General features: G+C 35.8%; 1 protein-coding gene across 1 annotated transcript in view; it reads right to left on the reverse strand.

Annotated features, from left to right (window-relative positions):
• ESR1 (estrogen receptor 1) overlaps window positions 1-22,540 on the reverse strand; it is a 103,836-nt gene that overhangs the window by 50,601 nt on the left and 30,695 nt on the right. Inside the window, 2 exon segments of the mRNA XM_053937981.1 lie at window positions 7,733-7,849; window positions 20,791-20,981. Coding sequence (XP_053793956.1) covers window positions 7,733-7,849; window positions 20,791-20,981 — 308 coding nt within the window.

Genomic DNA, 22,540 nt, shown 5'->3' on the forward strand with positions numbered 1-22,540 from the left:
TTCTAAACATCGTTGATGCTCTTCAAGACCAGCCCACCTCATTGGCATCCTGTTGAAAATTGCCAGAGAGAAAGAATCTCTGTTTTAGAGAGAAAGAATCTCTAATGTTTTGTAAACCAAACCCTGCTTGACAGTAAAAGAGAAAATGTATGTGGTAAGTGAAAGATACTATAAATAAGAAGGTATCTGTCAGAGAGGCAGAGCCCTGCTGATGATCAGAGTGTTAAGGGAGAATGCACAGAACAGGCCATGGCAGAGGTGCCAGACAAATCCTTTACACCAGTGTTTGCAAAGGAAGAAACCAGATTTTCCTATAACACAAACCTACTTTTCTGAAACTGAAGTTGGGTTTGAAGAGGCCAGAAATTCAAAAGCCTCTCTTCAAATGCCCAAGTATGGGAATGATTTACTGAACTATTGGGAGAAGACCTCTGGGGCTGAGTCCAGGCTCATTTTGGTGTCATTGCTGCCATTAGCCATAGTAAGGGACTGCAAAAGTAAAACAGTGTGAACAAGCCACAGGTCCCTTATGGACACAAACCTGAGTGTCTAAGCACAAGTGGCCTTAGAGTCCAAAGGGCAGATGCAAGTAAGGCAGCTGTCTCCTAAGCCTCTCATGGCAACTTCACTTTACAGGCAGGCCTCATAAGGTACACCTCTGCTGAATTCAACAGCTTTATAATGCTTCATTGGAAATAAAACAGAATCCTACAGCTTCCCTTTAAAACATAAGATTACTGTAGCTGCTGTACGTCAGTAGAAGTCAATAATTTCATTCTTGATAGATTTATAACAGACAAAGATTGCTGAAGCTATGACTGCAATGTAGGTACTAATATTGTAACATATCTCAGCATAGTGGTCCTTCCAAGGTGATTTTAAAGACTTTTGAGATTTTTGGGAACTTTTCTGCTTGAATCTCTCTACATAAATACATTTTTTGGTCACAGAAAAGTAACACCACTTTCCAAATTCAAATTTTATAGCCTAATAAATCCTTCTTTTGAATATGATTCAGCCAATCAGCCCCTTATTTCATTCCCATTTCTCTTTTGGAAAATGAAACAGTGATGTAAATTGTGCTGAAAACCCAGGTGGGTTGACAATTAGTTTAAATGAGAAGCATTGTCTGAAATCTTCTAAAAAGATTAATCAAAATTTAATGTCTAATCTCAAACAGGCCTGCCCCAAGTGACAGTGCTTAACAGCCTGGTTTCTGACAAGGATATCTAGACACTCAGTACTATAAATAAGTAACAGACTTGTGTTCAATCTGTGCACCTGGATGTTACAGTCTTTTTGACTCCTGAGTTGTGTACATCTATTTATGTGAGTTTTTTAAAAAAATATATCTCTTATCCTTTTCCAAGCTGGGGCTTATTTCTCCTCTATAATTAGTACCCCCTTCTATTAGAGATAAAGGGAGAGAGAAGTCACAGTGGGGGTTTAGATTCAGATATTCTGGTTCAACTCCTGGCTCTGCTACCAGTTTGCTCATTGACCAAGTCACACTATATATCTCAGTGCCCCAGAACTCCTACTAACTAAAATGCAGATCATAATACTGGTCTTTCATGTAAAGTCTTAAAGACCTGGTGACAAAAAATAGATGTTAACAAGTAGGCAAATGTCATTTGGGGTCTCTAATGACTATTCATAATGCACAGTTTGAGAACCAATGATCTATTAAATTAAAGATGAAGGTGCAAGGCATGATTCATTCTAATCTGTATTTTTGTATTCAATCTTTGGCAGTCATAGCACGGGTTTTAAAGAGCATCTTAGGACATGTAGAAGTGAAACAAGAGAAGTCCAATTAAACCATCATTCAAATGAATCCCTTTCAGTGTCAACACTCCTGATAAACTCATACCAAGTTTTGGTTACACTAAATATGGCAACTGCCCCATTTCTAGACAATATTTACAATAAGCCCTTAGACATTTCAGGGATCACAATAAAGCCTTTTGGGGAACATTCTCTACCTTTACATCAACAATTATTTGGGAAAGCCAGTCATTTTAGAACAGTGAGTCCATTGGTATAAATCTCAAAGACAATAAGAAATTTTAATTGCTACATTTTAGAAATTGAGTATTGGAGATGTTTGGCCTGACACCAGGACTGAGTGCTAGAACTGAACTGTAAATGTCTAACCAAAAGAAGAACAAGAATCATACAATTACAGAATCATGGACGGCTTTGGGTTGGAGAGGATCTAAATGGTCATCTAGTTTCAACCTCCTTGCCATGGTCAAAGACACCTTTCATTGGACCAGGTTGCTCAGAGCCCCATCCAAGCTGGCCTTGAACATTTCCAGGGATGGGGCAACGTTTCTGAGCAACTGGTTCCAGTTCTCTCCACCACCTTCAGGGAAAAGAATTTTCTCATCCAAAGCTACCCTCTTCCAGTTTGAAGCCATTAGCCCTTGTCCTACCACTAAATTATCTTATTAAAAGTCCCTCTTGAGCTCTCTTATAACTCTACAACTCTAGGAATTACTCAAGTAATGAAAAAAGTATGAAAAGGCCAAAAAGCCAATGTAAACTACTATACAACTATAATCAGCTTTACAGTTTCAAATAAGTGTTCAAGAGTTAAACATTAAAAATCCTGCATTCATTCTTCATTTTTTTTTTACATATTCTGTTATAGCATATAACTAAGCATAAGAAAATTTGTCCTATTTTATCCCATTTCCACCTGGCTGTAAAAGGTCTTAACCGTGTATAAATTCACTGCTGAATCTGCTTTGAGCAGGTGGCTCAATAAAAGACCTCCTAGATTTTCTTCGAGCACAGATTATTTTATGAAGTGGAATAGGAAGATAAATCATTTTTGGCCAAGGTGTTCACAATAACGGTCTCTCCAATTTTGGGGGCAGAACACAGGAATATTGTATTTTGTGACAATTTAATTGCAGTGATCCCTTTTGCATGTGTGCAAAGAGAAGAAAAAATATTTCACTAAAAATTCTGATTTTATTTCCACCTTATTTTCCCAGAAAACTGCTGTAAACTCACAAAACTTTGATTCAAATGTGCACAAGTACACAATTTTGGCCCAACAATTCCAACTTCAGAGTACATTTCCTCATACATATATCAGGCCCCACCTACAGTTATTTGGCTGAGTACAGAACAGTATGTCTAATAAGCATCGAGGCTCTCCTTGAACAAACCAGAATCATTTCACATCCACAATCCATTTTCTTTGATTCACACTAATTTCTCTTTTTAATATAATAGTTCATTAAAATGTAAGTACATGAAAATATAGAAGACCTTGAGCCCATCCAGTGGTTGCATCAGACATCAATTTCCTTCTACTTTTGAGAATTATTTTAATAACTCTCTAGTCTTTTTTTCATGAATAAATATAGAATTCAGCAAGGAAGCATAGCTCTCTCAATTTAAAGACAAAAAAACAGCAAGGTCCTTCTCTGAGAGAATAAAAAATTTGTTTTTTCATTTTCCCTGTAAAAATTTATCTTAAACTTCAGCAAGACTGTTGCACTGCACCAGACTGGCTTGGGGGCGGGTAACCATTTCAAAATATTGTAAGAGAAAACCTGAAGCCTAGAGACTCTAATCTCTAGGAGTTAATGAAAGTGTCTACAATCAAATGGCATGTGGTTTTAGCACTCTGTTACGGCCAGCAGAGAGTTTCACTCCCTGGGTTGTATCACAGTAATTTCTGAAGCATTCTCAGACAATTTGTAAGGGTGACACAGAAGGATGTAGGCTTCAAATGTACTGTAACACTGTAATTTCATTATCACAACAATCAGTACACAGAATCTTCTCTCTAGAACCTGAGATTTAGATACTGTTCAAAGACAGTAAATACCCCATGCTATATACAAAGTCACCATCTGAATGTAGCACATGAGCGCTCAAATCCTTGATGGCCACATTTCCTATGATTTGATGTTAGGAAGCCATAAGCGTTCGACAATTGAAAGAATTATGTAGGCGTCAGGGTGGTAAGACATGGACTATCAGGCAAATAATGGATTTTTCTTTAGCATTATGGCAATTTTTTGCCATAGCCACGAATTCCTATCCCACACAGCACTTAATGATAAATCTGTCCTGTCACACACTGAAAGGGGGGGAATGAATGCAGCATGCTAATTACTAGAAACCCTCATTCACTTACCACACTGTAAAATAATTAATAACAAACAATAAAACAAGGTGTTTTTGGTTTCATAAAATTAGGGTTTTTGGCCTCAACTCACCAGAAAGCTTTTAGAACAATGGAGAAACAGAAAACTATATCTGTATTGGAGCAGAGGTCACCTGCACCTTACGTATGGTTGGAGCTTCAGGGTTGCAACTGCTGTAACAACTCCATTTGAAAGCTGGCACCCTGCATCATGTGAAAGTTGGAGTACACTTCTCCAAACCAGGACAGGAATAAGCTTCAAGAAGGCATCAGCAGATTGTAAACAAAAACAAGGTTTCTCTCCCCAGATACAGAACAGAAGTAAAAGGGACATAGCAAGGATTTTATTTGCTGTGTCCATTTAATCCTCACATAAAAACAGGGGAGCATAGACTAATTAATACCATATAATTTTAAGGTACCTTGGGTTTATTTATTCAGAAAGAGAGAATGAAGCATTTGGACAAAATATAACAACTTTAAATTATGCCTCAGATGCCCACCGCATCAGCAGAAATTCTTGCAGTCTAATTGTCTCTTGAAGCAGCACAGGAACAGATGCAGAAGGAAACACTTGCAAACACAAGAGGAGAGAAAAAAATAACTCTTCAGTACTGAAAGAAGTTTTTAAAAGACCCAAGAATAGGGAAGAAAAAAAAAATCAATAAAATTTCCACAGGAACTCATAAGAGGAACTCATCAGTAAATGTTCCTATCACACAGTTCAAGGGCCTCTTGAAGCCTGCATTTTTTTCTGCATGAAGCCTCTAAAACATATTTCAGTTGTGTCCACTCTACTAAAAATAATATATATGAACATTTTCATTCTGCATTAAGTGACCTTCTGTGAAGAAAACCTCAGCAACCATATTCTATATCATATGTTTAGAATTAACCAGACACATTTAATCAAGATTTTGCCTACCTTCCATAATATTTACTGAAACTCTGTATTTAAAATCAGTTATTACTCATATCACTTAAATGGCAGATAAAAGTCACAAGTTGGCAACTTTTAAAATTTATTGAGAAACCTCAGCTAATTTAGTGCAGAAGAAAAACTGAGATTATATTTAAGGGAAAGAAAGATTACATGTATTTTCCACTATATCTAAAAGTTGTATCATCGTAAGCAAATTGTGGAGACAGAGATAAAAGTGAGATAAGACACAAACAAATATTCAAGCATATGATAAAATTAATGCCTTAAAAAAGGCAAATCCTTCAACATGAACATGAGGTGATTATTTAAACTAAAAGATCCAATCACAAGAACTAGGAATTTTTGGAGAACAGCGTGAATCTTGAGCTAATCACAGAGCTATATTATTTTAGTATGTTGAAGAAAAGTTCCATTATATCTATTAAAAGAGAAAATCTTCATAGCTTTCCTCAGGAAAAAAAAATTAAATTAAGAACATTTAAACATTATCACTTAAAAGTTAAGCCAGATGGCATAAGAAGAATATTTACTTAACCTTTACCTTCATCTGAGAGAAATGTGACAATTATAAAAGTCTAGATTTAGAAGAAAGGTTTTTCTTCCCCACACATCCATGTGGTCAATAGGGGATAATAACAACTCCAAAAAACCTTTGAATATTTTACTTCACATACATTAACATCACCTTCCATGAAGTCATGTCCAGGTGTGACAGATTTATTACTTTTAACTGAGGGATCTCAAGATTTTTTACTGAGACTTCCTAAAATAAGTATTTTAAAACTCTTGCCTATGAACCAGTGATGGACTTCTAACATTATTAGTAGTACTGTAAGAGCAGATACAATTTATGCTGATCCTGATCTTGTTTCTAAACTGTGAGTTTAGTTTCCTAAAAGAAGAAAACAACAACAACAAAACAATAAAAATACCACAACACTGACTACTGTTGAACTGCCTGCTCCTGTAGTGACTATACAAATCTTACAACATTGTAAAAGGAAAGGAAAGGATGAAATCCAGATTACTTTTCTCAGGTGAGAACCACTGTATGAAATAACGACTCCAGAACATGTATATTTGAAAGAAAATTTGGACAGAATTGCAGTATTTCTTTTGGACTACATAAATCTAAAAAATGCTAGTTGAGAAATCTTTACAATTTTTATGATAGTAAAACAGTTACATATAGAATAGTCAAAAACCTATTAGAGACTGCATCTTAGAAAAGAGATATAAAAAACATAAAACTGGTACAGTGGATCATTATTGAAATACACTTAAGTGTAACTGGATGTAAATGTGCCAAATGAAAAACGTAATGTCATCAACATAAAGCATAATTATACATCCTAGCTATGATCTGCCATGTGTACAAAGGTCAAAGCTAAATCTGCATGCATATTCATGTGTGGATTCTCTGGTTTTAGTGTGCCTTTCTTGAACCTCTATCTTTTCTGGATCATACCTGTTTTATTAACTACATACCCTTTGAAGAGTTCTAGCCACATAAACCAGGATGCTCAGATCAATACATAAAATCTCATTAAAAAAATCAACCATCGTCTTAACTTCTAGAAGCAAAAGCAGATTTTATGTCTTCCTGCTGCTTGCATCCCAAAATTGAGATTAATAAAATCAGTCTCAGCTCTTTCCCAATCCTTGAGCTGAGAAAAATGCAGATCCAATCTCAAGTGCAGCAACAACTAATCGTTTTTCCTTTAGTCTTTCCCTTTTTCTCTGAAGATTCTCAGACTGGGCTACCTTTGCTGAACTTAAAAATGACTTGTTGAGGAAAGGACAAACATGATGAGCTACTCTTCTGTCTTGCACCAGATTTTCTGTGGCATAAGTAAGCATTAGGTGCACCAAAGAAAGGAAGAACCAGTCTGTAATCTAACTAGCTCTTTACACACGAAATACATGGGATCTAATCCCTTCAGCTCTGTGCACTTACTAGCTCGCTAAGTTTTTCCTATAGATGTAGGTTTTCCATTACTCTTCATTGATAAAAGCAATGTGAAATTTTTAGCAGGCTACAACAAGCTATCATTATTACATATCTTCCAGGAAAGTGGCATTTATTGCTCTTCTTATAAAATGAGTAAGCCTTTAATATTGTTGGGTTAAATTAATTCACATCTAAAATATGCATACAATACTGGAACAGAGAGATTAACTTTCCCTTCCAGGATTCACAGAACAAAAATTACATATCCAGAAGTTTATTTAACAAATATGAACTTATTTGAGACTACTAATGCTCTTCCCACTGAACTGCAAAATGCTGCAAAATCTTGGGTTAAATTTCATTCATCAGGATCTGAAGCCTACAATGAGAGACCAAAAAAACACTGAGTTAAAAATAATAACAGAGGAATTCTAATTCTATTGAAATCCATGGTCCTCTTGTTCTTCATGCAAATTTGGACAAGATAACATGATATTCCAGAGCTTTCCATTTTTATTTAATAAAATAATTTTTATTTAATAGACTTCAACTCAATAAAATCAGTAGCTTCCTCCTTTAGTTAGAAACCATATCAGCTGCCCAATGAAGTTAAAAGGCAGGAAGGCAGACAGCAATGCTGAAGATTTGATGATGGCTATGTACGTACCACCTTTCATCATTCCCACTTCGTAGCATTTTCTCAGTCGGCAGGCCTGGCAACTCTTCCTTCGGTTCTTGTCAATGGTGCACTGGTTAGTAGCAGGACACATGTAGTCATTGTGCCCTGTAAAACCAGAGGGAAAGTAAGGACACAGTTATACACAGACATAACAAAATTTACTATAACATCTTGGGGAAAAAAGTAGGATTACCGTCATAACGTCTCGTAAGAAGTGTTGATACAGCTTTTGAAACATCTCTATGTCACACATTTATTCGCAAATTCTTTAAATTAAAACTTCTGTAGACTAATTAATATAGCGAACAATTAACGCAACCACAAAAGAGAATCTATTAATATGAACAAGTGCCTTGACTTCCTTGTTCTCAGGCCGAGAAATACAACATGGTTTTGTACAACGTACATCTGGTTTTGTGTGCCTGTACTGATGTTTAACCAATAGACTGCAGAAAATAAGGTTTATAAAATTAAAAAGGTCTACGCACAAAAGATTTTATCTATGACAGTCAGTTCCAGTAAAGAAACAAACAACATAAAACAGAAGGAAAAATCCTCAAATAATTAATTGTACCTCAGGGATAAATCAGTCACTAATTCCAGGTGCATGTCTACTGCTTTGTGCAAAAATTTTCTGACATGACAAATTCTGAAAGAATTCTAAAGATTGTTACTGGTATCTTCTCCTTCAGAGCTCCTCTTCCTCATTTCTTACTCTCTTTAGCATTATTTGTTACTGCCAAAAAGCATCTATTCCAATTTGCTCTTAAAAAAAGTGTGCTTAAATGTGCTATAAAATTATTTGCCAACCGTTGACAAAGGTTAGCAAGGATGAAAAAGTCTCTTCAAAATGATCTCATTGGTGCTCTGCCTTCATCTGAACATAACTAAGGTACAGCACACACATGCAAAAAATAAAAAAAGTTACTGCAGAACTGTTTGTTCTTTCTTTGAGGTCAAGGGATCAGCTTGAGGTAAAGTAGGGTGGAGGTTTCACAGAGGCCTTGGTCTCATCAAATCATCTATCCTTGACTACAAATTAGAAAATAGAGTAAAAATTACTATCAGATTACACCAGGAGCATCTGCCCTCTAATGCTGCATAACTGGGATCTCATCAAAATAAGTACCCAGCCTCTAAACTTGTTAATAGGGGAACAGCTGACTATGCCCTGTCTCAAATAGACAGAATTATTATTTTTAGGTCTACTGGATAGAACAAAATAATTCTGGGAAAGTCTCTATCCATATGCTTTGCTCCAGCACTGCAGTACACAGGTACAACTGAACCACCATATCAATCCAGCATGAGAGAACGCTTTAAATTTCAGTTCCTCTGGTAGGATACAGACCTATATCTGATTCAAAACCTTTCACATGTAAAGAAATTTTTAAAAATCAAATCAGAAAAAAAGCAGCCTCAACCACATATGTAGTATCTACAGAGGAAAGGAGCAGAAAAAAAAAAGTGCCATATGTTTAAGAAAATGCACTTATATTGACTGCAGCAGTGAAACAGTGACCTGACCTCCATCACCTGCCTTCAATCATTTGCCTTGTTTCATTAGCAAACTTTGGAAATACCATGAGATAAAGATGGAAAATTTAAATTACTCTTTTTAAAAACAAAGAAGTACTTTGAAAGAATAGCTAATCTTCCTGGTGAAGTTAAAAGGTAAATTCACATGGTGAATGAATGCAGGCTCTGAAATCAGCAAATAATGCAGAACACCATTTAGATCTCTCTAAAATGAGCAGATAAATCCCACTTAGGTCAAAGCTGAAACGATGCTAACCACCTTTGCTGGATTGGCTGATTTTCATAGAGTTCAAAGGTTAAAAAAAAAAAAAAAAAACACGACAGAAGTGACTGCACGCAAAAACCAAAAATCAGATGTAATCAATATCATCAGGGCAGCCATCCTACTTTTGCTATGCTTATGTGGATGATAACCTTCTCCTTGGCTATGAATCTGTATTTACTTGTGCAAACCACAAGTGTTTGGAAATAAACACTTGGCTGCTAGAATAGTACATAAAATAATCCTATTTGTAATAGACCTACAGTTCCCACATTAATATCATAATGCTTTTCCTTTTGAAGAGTTTTATCATTAATTTACCCTTTAAATGTTAGCATAGTCTGTTTTCATGCACATTATCTGCACCTTAGACAATACACTGTTCACTCAAAGTGCTCAATTGACTTCACAGACTAAAGAATGTAAAATCTGGCTGCTAAAGCCCGAAGGATCTGTGTGTGATGGGCATACTTCTTTAGATGGCAAGTATCATTGTTTAGCCTTTCAGATTTCCTGTAAATCTAGGATAAAGATAATGCATTTAATATTTATTATAATTTTTGGTTTCTTTTAACCAACATGACTTCAATAGAGCGGAAAACATGTAAGCAACCAGAAGAAAATGTTCAATAATTTGAGTATACAATAAAAAACATTATCAATTTAATCAGGAAAGAAGAAAGAAGCAAAGGGGAAAAGGAAGGCAGGAACCTTTCCTGCTTCTCCACCATACTATCTGCTTTCAAGTATTAGGTGCTGGAAGTGAAAAAAGAAGTTTCCTTTGCAAGTCACAAACAGACTAGGGCAGTCTTTCTTGGGGTAGCATGAAAGAGAAAAAGGCAGGAAAACACAAGGAATAGGTAATATGCAAAAACAAGTTTTAATTTAAAGTAAAATAGTATAGAACTAAATAACCTTAATGTAGGTGAATTGCCTTTCAATTTTTCTACCTTTTATCTAACACTTAAAGCTCATCTCTTGGCAAAGTTGATTCCAACCAATCTGACCTACTAGAAGGGATTTCTCCCTGATAGGAATTGTCAACATGAAAATGGGACACATCAGCAGGTTCCCAGCTGCCCTGCCCTTTGTTTTCATGGTATCCAAAGCATGGTACATGCTAGAAGAGAGGCTAATTAGGCTACTAGAGAGCTGCTATCACAGGAGTAGCAAGAGGAAGAAATGCCTTCAGTGATCACTGATGCTTATAGAGGGAAGCATACATCACTTGGACTCTGTGATCTTACTGAGGCTTTCAAAAAATGAATTATCAGATAACCTGCACAAAATTAAAGGCAGTGAATTTAATAGGGTGGATCCCCTCATTTTAATCCCCCGTATGTATAATTTGCACTGTCATAAGCTACCATGGAAGAGTCTAAGGGACCTTTTGGAAGAGCTTAGGGAGGGATGGTCTATTTTTCTTAGGAAAACTCAGTAACTGCACTTATTAAAACAGCAAAAATAAAATTAAGTATATAAAATTAAGTAATTATAGCACTTCAGGAAATGCTAAGGTCTCTCCAAAATGGGGTGCAAAAATCAGACCCTTTTCTCATGCAACTCTGCGTGATAATGACCAACAGAGGAGAAGAAGAGGAAAAGGATGCCTAAACTGAAGTAGCTGAATTGACTCATCATGCATCTGGAACAAAGCCAGTAATAATTATTGTCCTTTTACTATTATGTGCTTTTCCTATTATTATTATTATTTTATTTTCAATCCTCATGTCACATATTTCTTAAACTATTCTTTACCTATCTGAATAAGGCAGCTACCAGCTTAGCCATTACTTCTGGAAGCACCAGATCCTTCTATGATCTGACGGTGAAATTAGCAAAATTTTCATACATGACAGCTCGGATGAAAGGAAGGAAAGGAAAACTAAATTGTAGACTTTAACCATACCTTAAGGTGCCAAACAAGACTGGAGATGAAAAGCAAAACTTTGGAAAAATTACATTAAAAAAAAAAAAAAAAAAAGCATTTGGACATTACATAGGCTGACCCAGTAAAAATAAATGTTGAATGCAAAATAAAAAATAACACCAATTTTACGTTTAAGTGCCCCAATAAAACTGCACTTACTGGTTTTAAAATCACACTTTTTCCTAACAGCTTCACAGAAGAACAGAAGGTTATGTCTAAATCCTTTATAAGCACAGACACTCAAATTCACAGCTTAATTACTCTCAGAAAAGGTCTTTGGATTTGGAATTTAGGTTCTCTTAGCAACTACTCAGCACTGCTGAGAAGATTAATCTTCTTTCTGGTTTTAAACAAGCAAAACATTAGTAACATTACAGTAAGGAATAGGATCTAGAAGGCTGTAGTATAGTATGTATATGTATATGTATATGTATATGTATATGTATATGTATATGTATATGTAGTATAACCATAGTTATAGTATAATATAGTATAATAAAGTAATTAATTAGCCTTCTGAAATCATTGGAGTTCAGAGCTCATTCTTCACGGGCTTGGGGGTCGCTTTTATGATACAGGACAGTCCCAACAATTACACCATGTGCCTGAGAGCATTGACACACATCAATCACAGAACCATGAGATGAATGAGAAAGGAGGAGAGGTTAAAATTTATACACTCCATGTTATGTCCTTCAGCTGTGTCATGGAGCTCACAGACTGTGTTTCCCTTCTAGTGGAATCTTCTTGTCTTCACTTAGGTATAAAATGTAACTGCTCACATGAGCAGGTAACTGCAGCTAAATGGCTGATAGCGAGTTCTTCTTAAACCTTTCCATATAGTAACAGGAAAAATGAAGAGATGAGAAGAATGGGCACTGCATAGGGGAACCAAGCCTGCTGCCATCTCACTAGTATAATAATGCATGAACTTATATATTGAGAAAGGGTAATATATTAAAAAAAACCCACTATTTACCTTTATAAATCTATAAATATAAAATTATATTTTCTACTCAAGCAAATAATTATGAAGTTTTTATTATTTGCCTTATCTTAAAATTTAATTTGGTGTTTCATCTACTATTTCAGGGTTATGATACCACGCGCAAAGTTTACTTTTACCCTGCTCCAATTTTTCTAATTTTAGACAAGGTAACAAAATAGAAAGTATATTTTTTTTCCTCATGACAAATAAAAATAGATAACAATACTGATCCAATCTTACAAAATCTGGCAAGGAGTATGACATCAAGTTTCTGTTTCCCTAGCTGATAAATCACAATTGTTTTAAGTCCTTGGCACATGATTAAAACAACAGCTGTGTTAAAGTGAAAAACTCCCACAATGTATTACTCACAACCATCTCAATATGATCTCTCCAGAGACAAAAAGCATTTTCAGAGAGAGTTATAGGCATGTCATGGCCATCTTATTCCCATAGACTTTGAATGAAACTCTTGTATTTTTAGCTTCCCATTTTATTTGAGCCAAAATGGGAAGGGGGAGAATTCTACTAAAGAAAACTCCCACAACTATTATAAAGAGCCTAAGAAGCTAAAAATATTGCAAATTACTTTTGTGCACTCAAAATACCACCAAATGTTATCGACAAAAGAAAACTAATGTAACTCTCCATTTTTATTCCAGGTATAACATCAGGTTTGGTTCTTCAGTAGCTGAATGGTTCCTGCTATCATACATTTTTCAAGGACCTGTGTGGTGGTTTTTGAACTGAGTTTTCTGCATTGAAGTCTGTAAAACTGAAACCTCAATACAGGCAACAGCTGGCTTGCTAAATTATTATACTACTTTTTGACACCATTATTTTGTCCAAAAAAAAGACTGTTTTATGCCTGTGTACCACTTTCTCCTGCAAATCCTGGTTATATACTTCTTTAATTAACTGATGTGTATCTGTGATCCTTGGTTTGCTCCCTCCTACCCTAACATCATCCATGCTCTATAGTATGAAGAGTCACCCATTTTATAACCAGAAGAGTCAACCAAGGTATCTTAGTCTCTTGTCCTGCATATCTCTAGCCATATTTTGAGTAGGAATAGCTACGTTATCTGTCACACTCTCTAAAAGCAGGTGAAACAGTTTAGCACTTTCCTGCAAGACAAACCTTGTATGCTCTCTTGTAATTTTTAAATGTAAAGTGCTTTTTTTTCTCACGTGAATACTTTGAATTGCTGAAAGGCTCAGTCTTGAGCTAGGAGTAATATGAGTTTTCAGCTGAAATATTCACTAAACACTTGCAACATGTAATAATGTTTAATTTTTTGTTGTTGTTGCTTGATATTGCACAACAGTCATATTCCAGAGGAAGTAAAACAACATTAAAAGTGATAATACAGGGTATATTAAGAACAGCTTCTAAAAGCCAGGAATTCTATCTAGGAAGTGGGAAGAGCTTTGGATTTGGCAGAAGAAAAACAAATTACCGTTTATAAAATCAGATAAGAGTCCGTTCTCTACTTTCTGGCAATGTGTGTTGCCCAACTTCAGAAATGTTTTAAGTATTGCCTAGATTGACACATCATATGTCAGCTAAGAATATATAGTTCAGATGATTTCAGAAAATCAGTCTCAGAGAAGAACTGTCAGAGTTCACTGTTAAAATGGAAGCTGATACTGAATAAGGCTCCATAGTGTCTGTCCAGAATCCAGTTATATGTAGCTTTCCTCACAAATTGGTAGTAATCTGGAGTATTTCTTTTATTAATTGCTATTCATTTGTAGATGACATTTATATGTGTTAGAAGAACAGAGGAAAGGCCAGACTTCTTTGCCAGCCAGACTGAAATAAATGGCAGGAGAGTACAGAATAAGAATTCCAAATTACCTTGGCAAACTGGGGTAGCACATGGGAAAACAACAGCACAAAAGCACAAAGTACAAAGGATTGGTATAAATCTCTGCATTAAAATAGGAGTAATCATATGCACAAAACAATGAGTAAAATAAATGGTTTCTTCTGCAGAAAAGTATGCCTGATTTTATTCTGCATCACACATTGATTATGAGAGAAGAGTATCATGTTTTTGTAAATAAGGCAAACATTACAGTGTGATGGATATAGACAAATACCATGTGATGGATAGGCTTGTAAGGTAATCTTATTGCTCTGTTCAGTACTTGTGAAATACCATATTGAAGGAAATCATGCTTCAAGATAAAAAAGAAAACAGTAGAAAGTGGAGAACCTCCAAAGCAGAGCAACTAGATTAGACATCAAGAAAACAAGACCTATGAGAAAATGTTGAATAAACCTTGTTTCCTCAGGTTAGGTAAAACAGAATATTTTTTTTCCAAATGTAATAGCAAACTTCTATGATTTAAAGGTTGCTGCAGAAAGAGAACACTTTTTTTTTTTTTTTGTGGCATGATTCTCAGGAAAATAAATTATGACCTTAACCTGGAGGCAGGAAGATTCAAATTTCCCAGTAGCCTTCAAAGATAAGGAGAATAAAACACTGGATCAAGATACAAGTTTTAAGAAGCAGATCAATAAACATATATAAGGAACTGGTAGAAGCTGATCCTCTCACAGGACAGGAAGATAAACTAGAGCTCACGGTCCACTGCAGCCCTATGATTTGCTTAGGCCTTGAAAAATAAGTATCCAGATACAACCATCTTAAGCCACTATCACATCCATGCTGAATGCAGCACTTAAAATTTGCTAGAAAAGTACCACATTCAAAATTGTAGTGCTAGGGAAAAAGAGGTACTGACTCTTGCCTTTCAATAGCACTCAAATTTCTGAAACAAGATCACCATAAATTGCATAGCTGAAATTAAAAATGCATATTAGACAATGCAATCAGAGCAAAAAAAATGCACTCAGAGCACGTGTTTACCTCAAGGAAAACTGGAGAAAAACTACTAAATGCACAAAAATAAATCAAAAGAAGTTTCAGAAGAACCTGGCTGACCACCAGCAGTTAGAGCAGTCTCAATGACAGCTAAACCCAGGCAGACTTTCCAAATCCACCTTTTTCCAGCCTTCAAACGTCCAACAGCCATCTTCAACTGGAACCACGAGGCCAGATGCCCATCTGCAGCTCCCTGTTGATTGGCTGTGGTTAACTCTGCTGATCTCACTGAAGTTCCTGCTCTGTATTTTGGCTGACAGCTCATAGTACCAGTGTACAAGCAGTTGTATTAGGGAGTTTCTGCCTTCTTGGCTGCAGGATCTGAGCTGTTATAAAACAGATTACAAAAATACCATCAAAACAGAAGACAAGAATGGAAAATTAAAGGGAAGATCTCAGAAACCTCCCAGATTGACACTATCGCAATTGCTGCACTTCACCATTACCTAAACACTCAGTTACTAGCATGTTTTACCAGTAAAATTCTCTCAAATATGAAAATATGTATACATTACCACCCCTCTCAACATTACATACTTTCAACAAAGTACAACTCTATCATTGTCAAATAAAAACAATTGATAACACTCAAAGTCTACTGCCAAAACTCTCCTACTTGATGGTCAGAAGGTATAACTGCTAATTAAAATCCAGGTTCAAGGCACACAAGCAAAATACTTCCCAGCTCCAAGAATTCCTGCACTTCAGAGACCATTATATCTCTGATCAAGACATTAAAGGCAGGCCTCTGGAATTCCTCAGCTATTCATCCATTCTCAGAAGCCAACCTGTTCTGGTAATGCCTCCCATAATGGTGTAATTTTTAACTGCTATATGTGAAATATCCCAGATATGAGCAAAAGCTGTAAACAAAAGCAGAGAAGATGCACCTGAAAAATATAAGAAGGGCACATGAAGGGGAAATAGAATTGGTGATTTCTAGAATGCTTGAGCAATTCTGGGATAAGGATACCCTCTAATGTAAGGATTTACTCCTGGTTTGTTCTGAATCCCTTGTGCTCCCTCTGGGGGTTTGCAGACACCCATATGTAGGCATTTGCTGGATGCTTGTCAGAGGTGGTATGAGTAATTCCTTCCTGTCTCATAGGGCTTGGTGGCCATCCAAAAAACAAGGGAATTAAAAGGGGGAAAGAATGTGTGAGTCACGAGGGAATTTTTAATTTGTAAATGGCATTTGTAAGGCTCATGTTGAAATACATCATCCAATTCTGACATCCAAATTTTAGAGAGGCTGTTATGGGTGCGGGGGAATGAGTAAAGATGCAAAGATAATGGACTCAAAAGATAGAAAGATATACAGCAGGAGACTGAAAAATTTTAGTTCACTTAAGATATCAAGGTGATTTGATGACTTGATGACCTAATTTTTAAGAACTTTCCACAGGAGAAAGATAGTAGTAGTTACTAAGACTGGTTCATGATAGTGATATAAAAGCCAAAGTAAGACACATAACCTCAAGTAATACACATAAATTTGGTGAATTTTTAGCATATGGGAGGACAAATCATTAGAATAAGCCATCATTATGGCTCAAGAAAATGCTTGAGGCCGTGAGCATCTTGAGTCTGGGCATCTTCTAAAATATTTACCTCCATCAAGTTACTAGGCTTTGGAGACGGATAGCATATAAAGTTCATATTGAGTGAAGAGACTTATTTATCTAATGGCCCTTCTTGGTCCTAAAATTCATAAATATTTTAGAAGAGAAGTACAGTGTGCTGTGGTGTGGCTCCTTGTTATGCTTCTGAAATCAAATCCCTCAATCCAATACAATTCTGAAGGCTACATATGCTGGGGGAAGAGTAAAGCACTCTTCTATCACCAAGTAACATGGTGATAGTCATGTCCTGTGACTTTTCTCTCCCATGAAAGCTTGTACATTAATAACACTCTGCACTGAGGTTTCTCAAAACAAGGTCCCAGATCACTTCTGGGACATAAACTAACAAAACAGACTGACATAGGCAGTTTCAGGACACAGTTCAGGTTTCCCACAAACCATCTGTTGTTTAAACAGAACTGAAAACTTGCACAAATTGAGAAAATTTCTAATTCAGGTTATCTCTTAAGCTTTAACTACTTGACAACAAAGAAAAATACCTCAGTATTTAAAACTCACAAAATATTACCAGGAACATTCCAGATCCCCTGGATAAAAGTAAAGCTATCTATTGTCACCTCAGGTAAGTTTCAATGCAGATGTGAGTTTTCATAAAATTTCAGTATATACTTACACAGGTAAATACAGATACCTCAGATACCACTGAGAATAACAGAGGTGGTTCATTACCACATACAGCTTGTTCATGTCTGTCCTTACTGTTTCCTGTGGTTCTATTAAGAACAATGTAGAATGTATACAGTCTAGCAGGAACATCAAGGTTCATTACAGCAATTCTCCTATGAAATCTCTGATGAGAAGTACAGAAATTATTATCTCTGCATCTATATATTTATTGAGAAATACAGATTAGCAAAGAACAAAGTAGCACAGTTATCTTTGCTGAAACAACAAAAAACTTTGCTTAAAGCATTTTGGTTTATTTTTGTTCATACAAAAAAGTTCTGTAATCCTCAACAGTGTTTGATCATATGATTCACAGGAATTTTTTCCCATTTATTTTAGGAATGCAAAGCATATATATGCAGTATATATAATAAATCAAAATGCAGTATAGATAATATGCATATACATAAATAAATGCAGTATATATAATAAATCAAAAATAGATACAATACTATTTGGTCCACGCATTCTTCTATAAATATACCTGCACGTAAGTAGCATTCATTCCTAGCTATCTGATCACAGTGTATTAAAAATTATTATCATCTGCAAGGTAAATGCATGGTTTTGCATCTATTCTCAATCTAAAAATTACTTTCATTTTCATAAATTGCACACATGTTCAATGAGAGTATGTAACTGCGGAAAAAGAGACCTCTTCCAAATCCAGTAGAAAATTCAAAAAGTACTGTTTTTATCAAGACTGGGTAGCTATGACTTTAAAAGTTCAGAAGACTTTTCTTACCCTCTGTGATCAAATTATCACAATTCTCTCATAAGTACTCATATTCTTAAATTATTTTCTTTATATTTGTGGATGTCATTTTTTTACCATAATCACAAAAGAGGTGGATCAACTGGAGAAAGTGCAGAGGAGCTTAACAAATGGGATCAGAAGTCTAGAAAGCATGTTCTACTGAAAGAAATTGGTTTGTTTAGTCTAAAAAAGAGAAGACTGAGAAAAGATATGATAACAGTCTTCAACTATGTAAAAGGTTGCTGTAATAAGCGTTCTTTGTGCCCACAGGGGACAAGGCAAGAAGCAAGGAGCTTAAATTAGAGCAAACATGACTTATAGATCATGAAAGGCATTTTATGGGATCCTGGAAACTTAAGTTTCAAGATTTAAAAGCTTATCTACTTAAAAATTATGTTAAATATATATACATAGCAAGAAGAAAATTTACTAACTAGTCTTTAGTGCAGCACAAATAGAAAACAGATCCAGTGTAGTGGACCACAACATTTGTCCATGTGGAGACCAGGGAAAAACCACCAAGTGGTCACAGCAGAAGCTCAATGAAATTGATTCATTTCTTCTTCCACAATGGCCAAACAAAACAATGAGTAAAATAAATGGTTTCTTCTGCAGAAAAGTATGCCTGATTTTATTCTGCATCACACATTGATTATGAGAGAAGAGTATCATGTTTTTGTAAATAAGGCAAACATTACAGTGTGATGGATATAGACAAATACCATGTGATCGATAGGCTTGTAAGGTAATCTTATTGCTCTGTTCAGTACTTGTGAAACACCATATTGAAGGAAATCATGCTTCAAGAAAAAAAGAAAACAGTAGAAAGTGGAGAATCTCCAAAGCAGAGCAACTAGAAGATTAGACATCAAGAAAACAAGACCTATGAGAAAATCTTTGAAGATCTTTGCTGCACAATTACTTGATAACTCTTTTGCTTAAGGCTATTTCAGTTTTCACATTGTTGTGATCTAGTTCAGTTCAAGCACAAGGACATAATTTCAAAACTCTAAGAATAATTCTGACTTGGTCAGAGGAACTGAAAAGGAAAAATAACAAATACATAATAAGGGAGCTGTTCTCCTGACATCACAAGTTAAAGTAAATTACTCTGATGTGAAGAAAAAAAAGCATTTCACCCTTTCTCCCTTCAGTGTTGCTTATTATTGACCTCTGGCTCTAACCACTCTCTCTTTTAAAAATCATTTCAATGCGTCTGGACAAATAGAAATATGAGTAACTATTAACTAATCATTGTCATTCAAATAATTCCATCAATATCTACCCCTCCATCATTCTTTCATTTTTTTCCTTCAAGGGGGGAAAGATTCTGAGCTGAATGCTGGAAGTCCTATTTAACTCACCTCAGTGCTAGTCATGCAACAAAACAGGCAATAATCACACTTTGTGATATGATGTAAAACTGTTCCACCCTATGTTTACTTCAGTAAAACAGGCAACAGAAATTTTTGTGCCTATGTATCACCTGGAGATTTAAAAAGCTATAGAAACCTAAAAAAACCACAGCACTTTACCAGTTTCCTGTTTAAATGGAAGAAATCTGTTTTATTTTCTTCTCTAAAACTTAGATACTGAACAGTACCTGTATTTTCAGTAGAATTACAATTACTTCTTACTCATTTTAAGAGATGTTGAATAAAGCAAAATAAAAAGGCAGCTGTTCCACAAAGTGACAGATCTTTAAGGAAAGAATTATCTCTGTCACAGTAGTTAACAGTTTTTGTTAGATGCCCTTTACTACACTAGTCTTTTTAACCACAACAAGACTGCGAACTAAACCATTCTGTGTACAGTTCAAAGCCCTGCTTTGTTGACAGACACAAATAATATTTCATCAAGGAAACATTCCTTTTCAATACTGGCTCTCAGAAGACATCTAGCATCTTTAAGGAATTGAGATTTGAACTGAACCATCTGGCTAATGGCACACTAAATTAAGATTAATAAATCAATCAGCAGGAATTAATCATCTGACATGCAATTCTCAAAAGTGCCTTGGATAAGAGGAGAGATATGCATAGCCTGAAAGAGTGGTCATCTTGATCCAATATGGATTTTTAAATTAAATTTCTCCCTACCACTATGGTCAGATATACCTAAAGCAAGGATGATATAGAAAAGCTTTGCTTTTCCTCATTAATATTGGACTAAATAACAACATATTTTATACCTGCTAAAAGCATTCATCAAGTACAGAGCTAAAACTATGTGGGAGAGCACAACAACTGCTAATGAAAACCCAATAAATGTCACTGTCCCGGACTCAGGCTGGAATCTCAAGTACCTTCAGTTTCCTCAAGAGTAAAGAGTAAAGAGTAAAGGTGACTCACTTGAACAGTTTATTACCTTGAATGCTCCTTTTGAAAAAGGCTTTGCAGCCCTCACAAGACCAGACGCCGTAGTGGTAGCCTGAGGCGTAGTCGTTGCAGACGGCACAGTACCTGGTTTCCTTGGTGGACTCCATGGACAGGCTCCCCTTCTCGTTGGTACTGGACATCCTCTCTCGGATGCTATGGCGCCTGTTATCGGAGCTCGGCCTGTCGATAGCAGAAAAGAAAAAAAAAAAAAAAAAAAAAGAAGCATAGTTCTTTCAGGTTGTAAAAAAGAAGTCCTGTTTGTTTGAAAACAACTGGTAGACAAAAATTTAAAAAAAAAAAATTATCTACTGCTCTTTCTCCTAGTTGGAATGTTGCAGAATTAGTAAGATACAGGGCAATTTCTTATAAATCCACCTGAATTTATTGAGTATTTTACCCTGAAAAATAAAAAAGCTATTTGATAAATTAACCCAATTTTCAACAATAGAAAGAAATATCAAAAAACCAGCACTATTTTGTGTACCTGCTCCCATCCAAAGGTTTCAGCATAACTGTAATATCAGTAGCTAGGTTGAGAATCTGAGTCAAAAATCACTTATGATTGCACCTGAATTAGTTTAATTATTAACTTAAATCATTATATTATATACACCTAAATTATTAACCAAACTGTTTTCAAGTGTTATTGCCCAATTAGTGATGCAAGCTTTCCTTCACTTGTCAAGATCTAATACTGCATAAAAAAAGTGCCTTTTCTCATTAAATACCACTTTCGTAAAAATTAAGAAGTTGTTTAAGCATGACCAAAAAAAAGCATATTAAAAATTGTTGCTGAAGAACTTTTGTTCCAGTGACACAGACATTACCAGACATGTTCTAGACATGCAAGTGACCAGCAAGTGCAGGATGCTGTGCAGGTGAAAACCAAACAGATCTATCTGTAAATGCCAATGAATTCACATCCACTGAACCTGGTAATAGGTTATTATGGGTAGCTGCTGTGGGTGTGGTACATAAAGCTGAGAGGATGTGAAATTGCCAAGGGAGCCACCAGTGAACTCTGGGACTGCCCCTGGAAGGCAAACGGTTCTTTGCAAAACATGCTTTTCAGTAAGAGTCTGTGCTAAAAATTGCCCAGGAGACAAACATCATTGGGTGTGACAGCACCAGACAAGCTACAGAATGAAGAATCCTACTTTTTATAGTAATTATCCACTTACATGCATGCTTTAATTGCTGATTAGTAAACACGTGGCTTTTATTGCCCCAGAGTCTCAACATTTTCCCAAATAAACATATCCCGGTTTTGAGCCTAGGAGACTCTTTCAGATTTCTTCCTACATACCTAATTTGCCTTATTCTCTCCTTAAGCACAGTAAAACTTGCTATGCTTTGATGAACCAAGACACCTGGCACCAACCATACCTTCCTGCTCCAAACCTGTACTCCCCAGCAGCTTTCTGATTTCTTTAGGCATGCTCTAATATCTCATCTAGCCAAAGTTCCCTGACATCTCCTGCTACAGTACTTCTCAAATGCCTTCTACCAGCCAAAGGCACCTGGACACTCTCATATGTGCTCTCAGCCATCCCGTCAAGACTTTATATATAAAATTTCTGTCCCCAAATATATTAATTCAAAGCTTTTCAATGAAAATATACCAGTTATTAGAGGAACATGAGGCTTTACCAAGTTAGCAGAAACGGCTACTGGCATCATTCAGGAAAAACCGCATTTTTTAAACCCAATGTTCTTTGCCAAGATTTATACATCAGCTA

The sequence above is a fragment of the Vidua chalybeata genome, chromosome 3 (genome assembly GCF_026979565.1).
Source record: "Vidua chalybeata isolate OUT-0048 chromosome 3, bVidCha1 merged haplotype, whole genome shotgun sequence".
Lineage (NCBI taxonomy): Eukaryota > Metazoa > Chordata > Aves > Passeriformes > Viduidae > Vidua > Vidua chalybeata.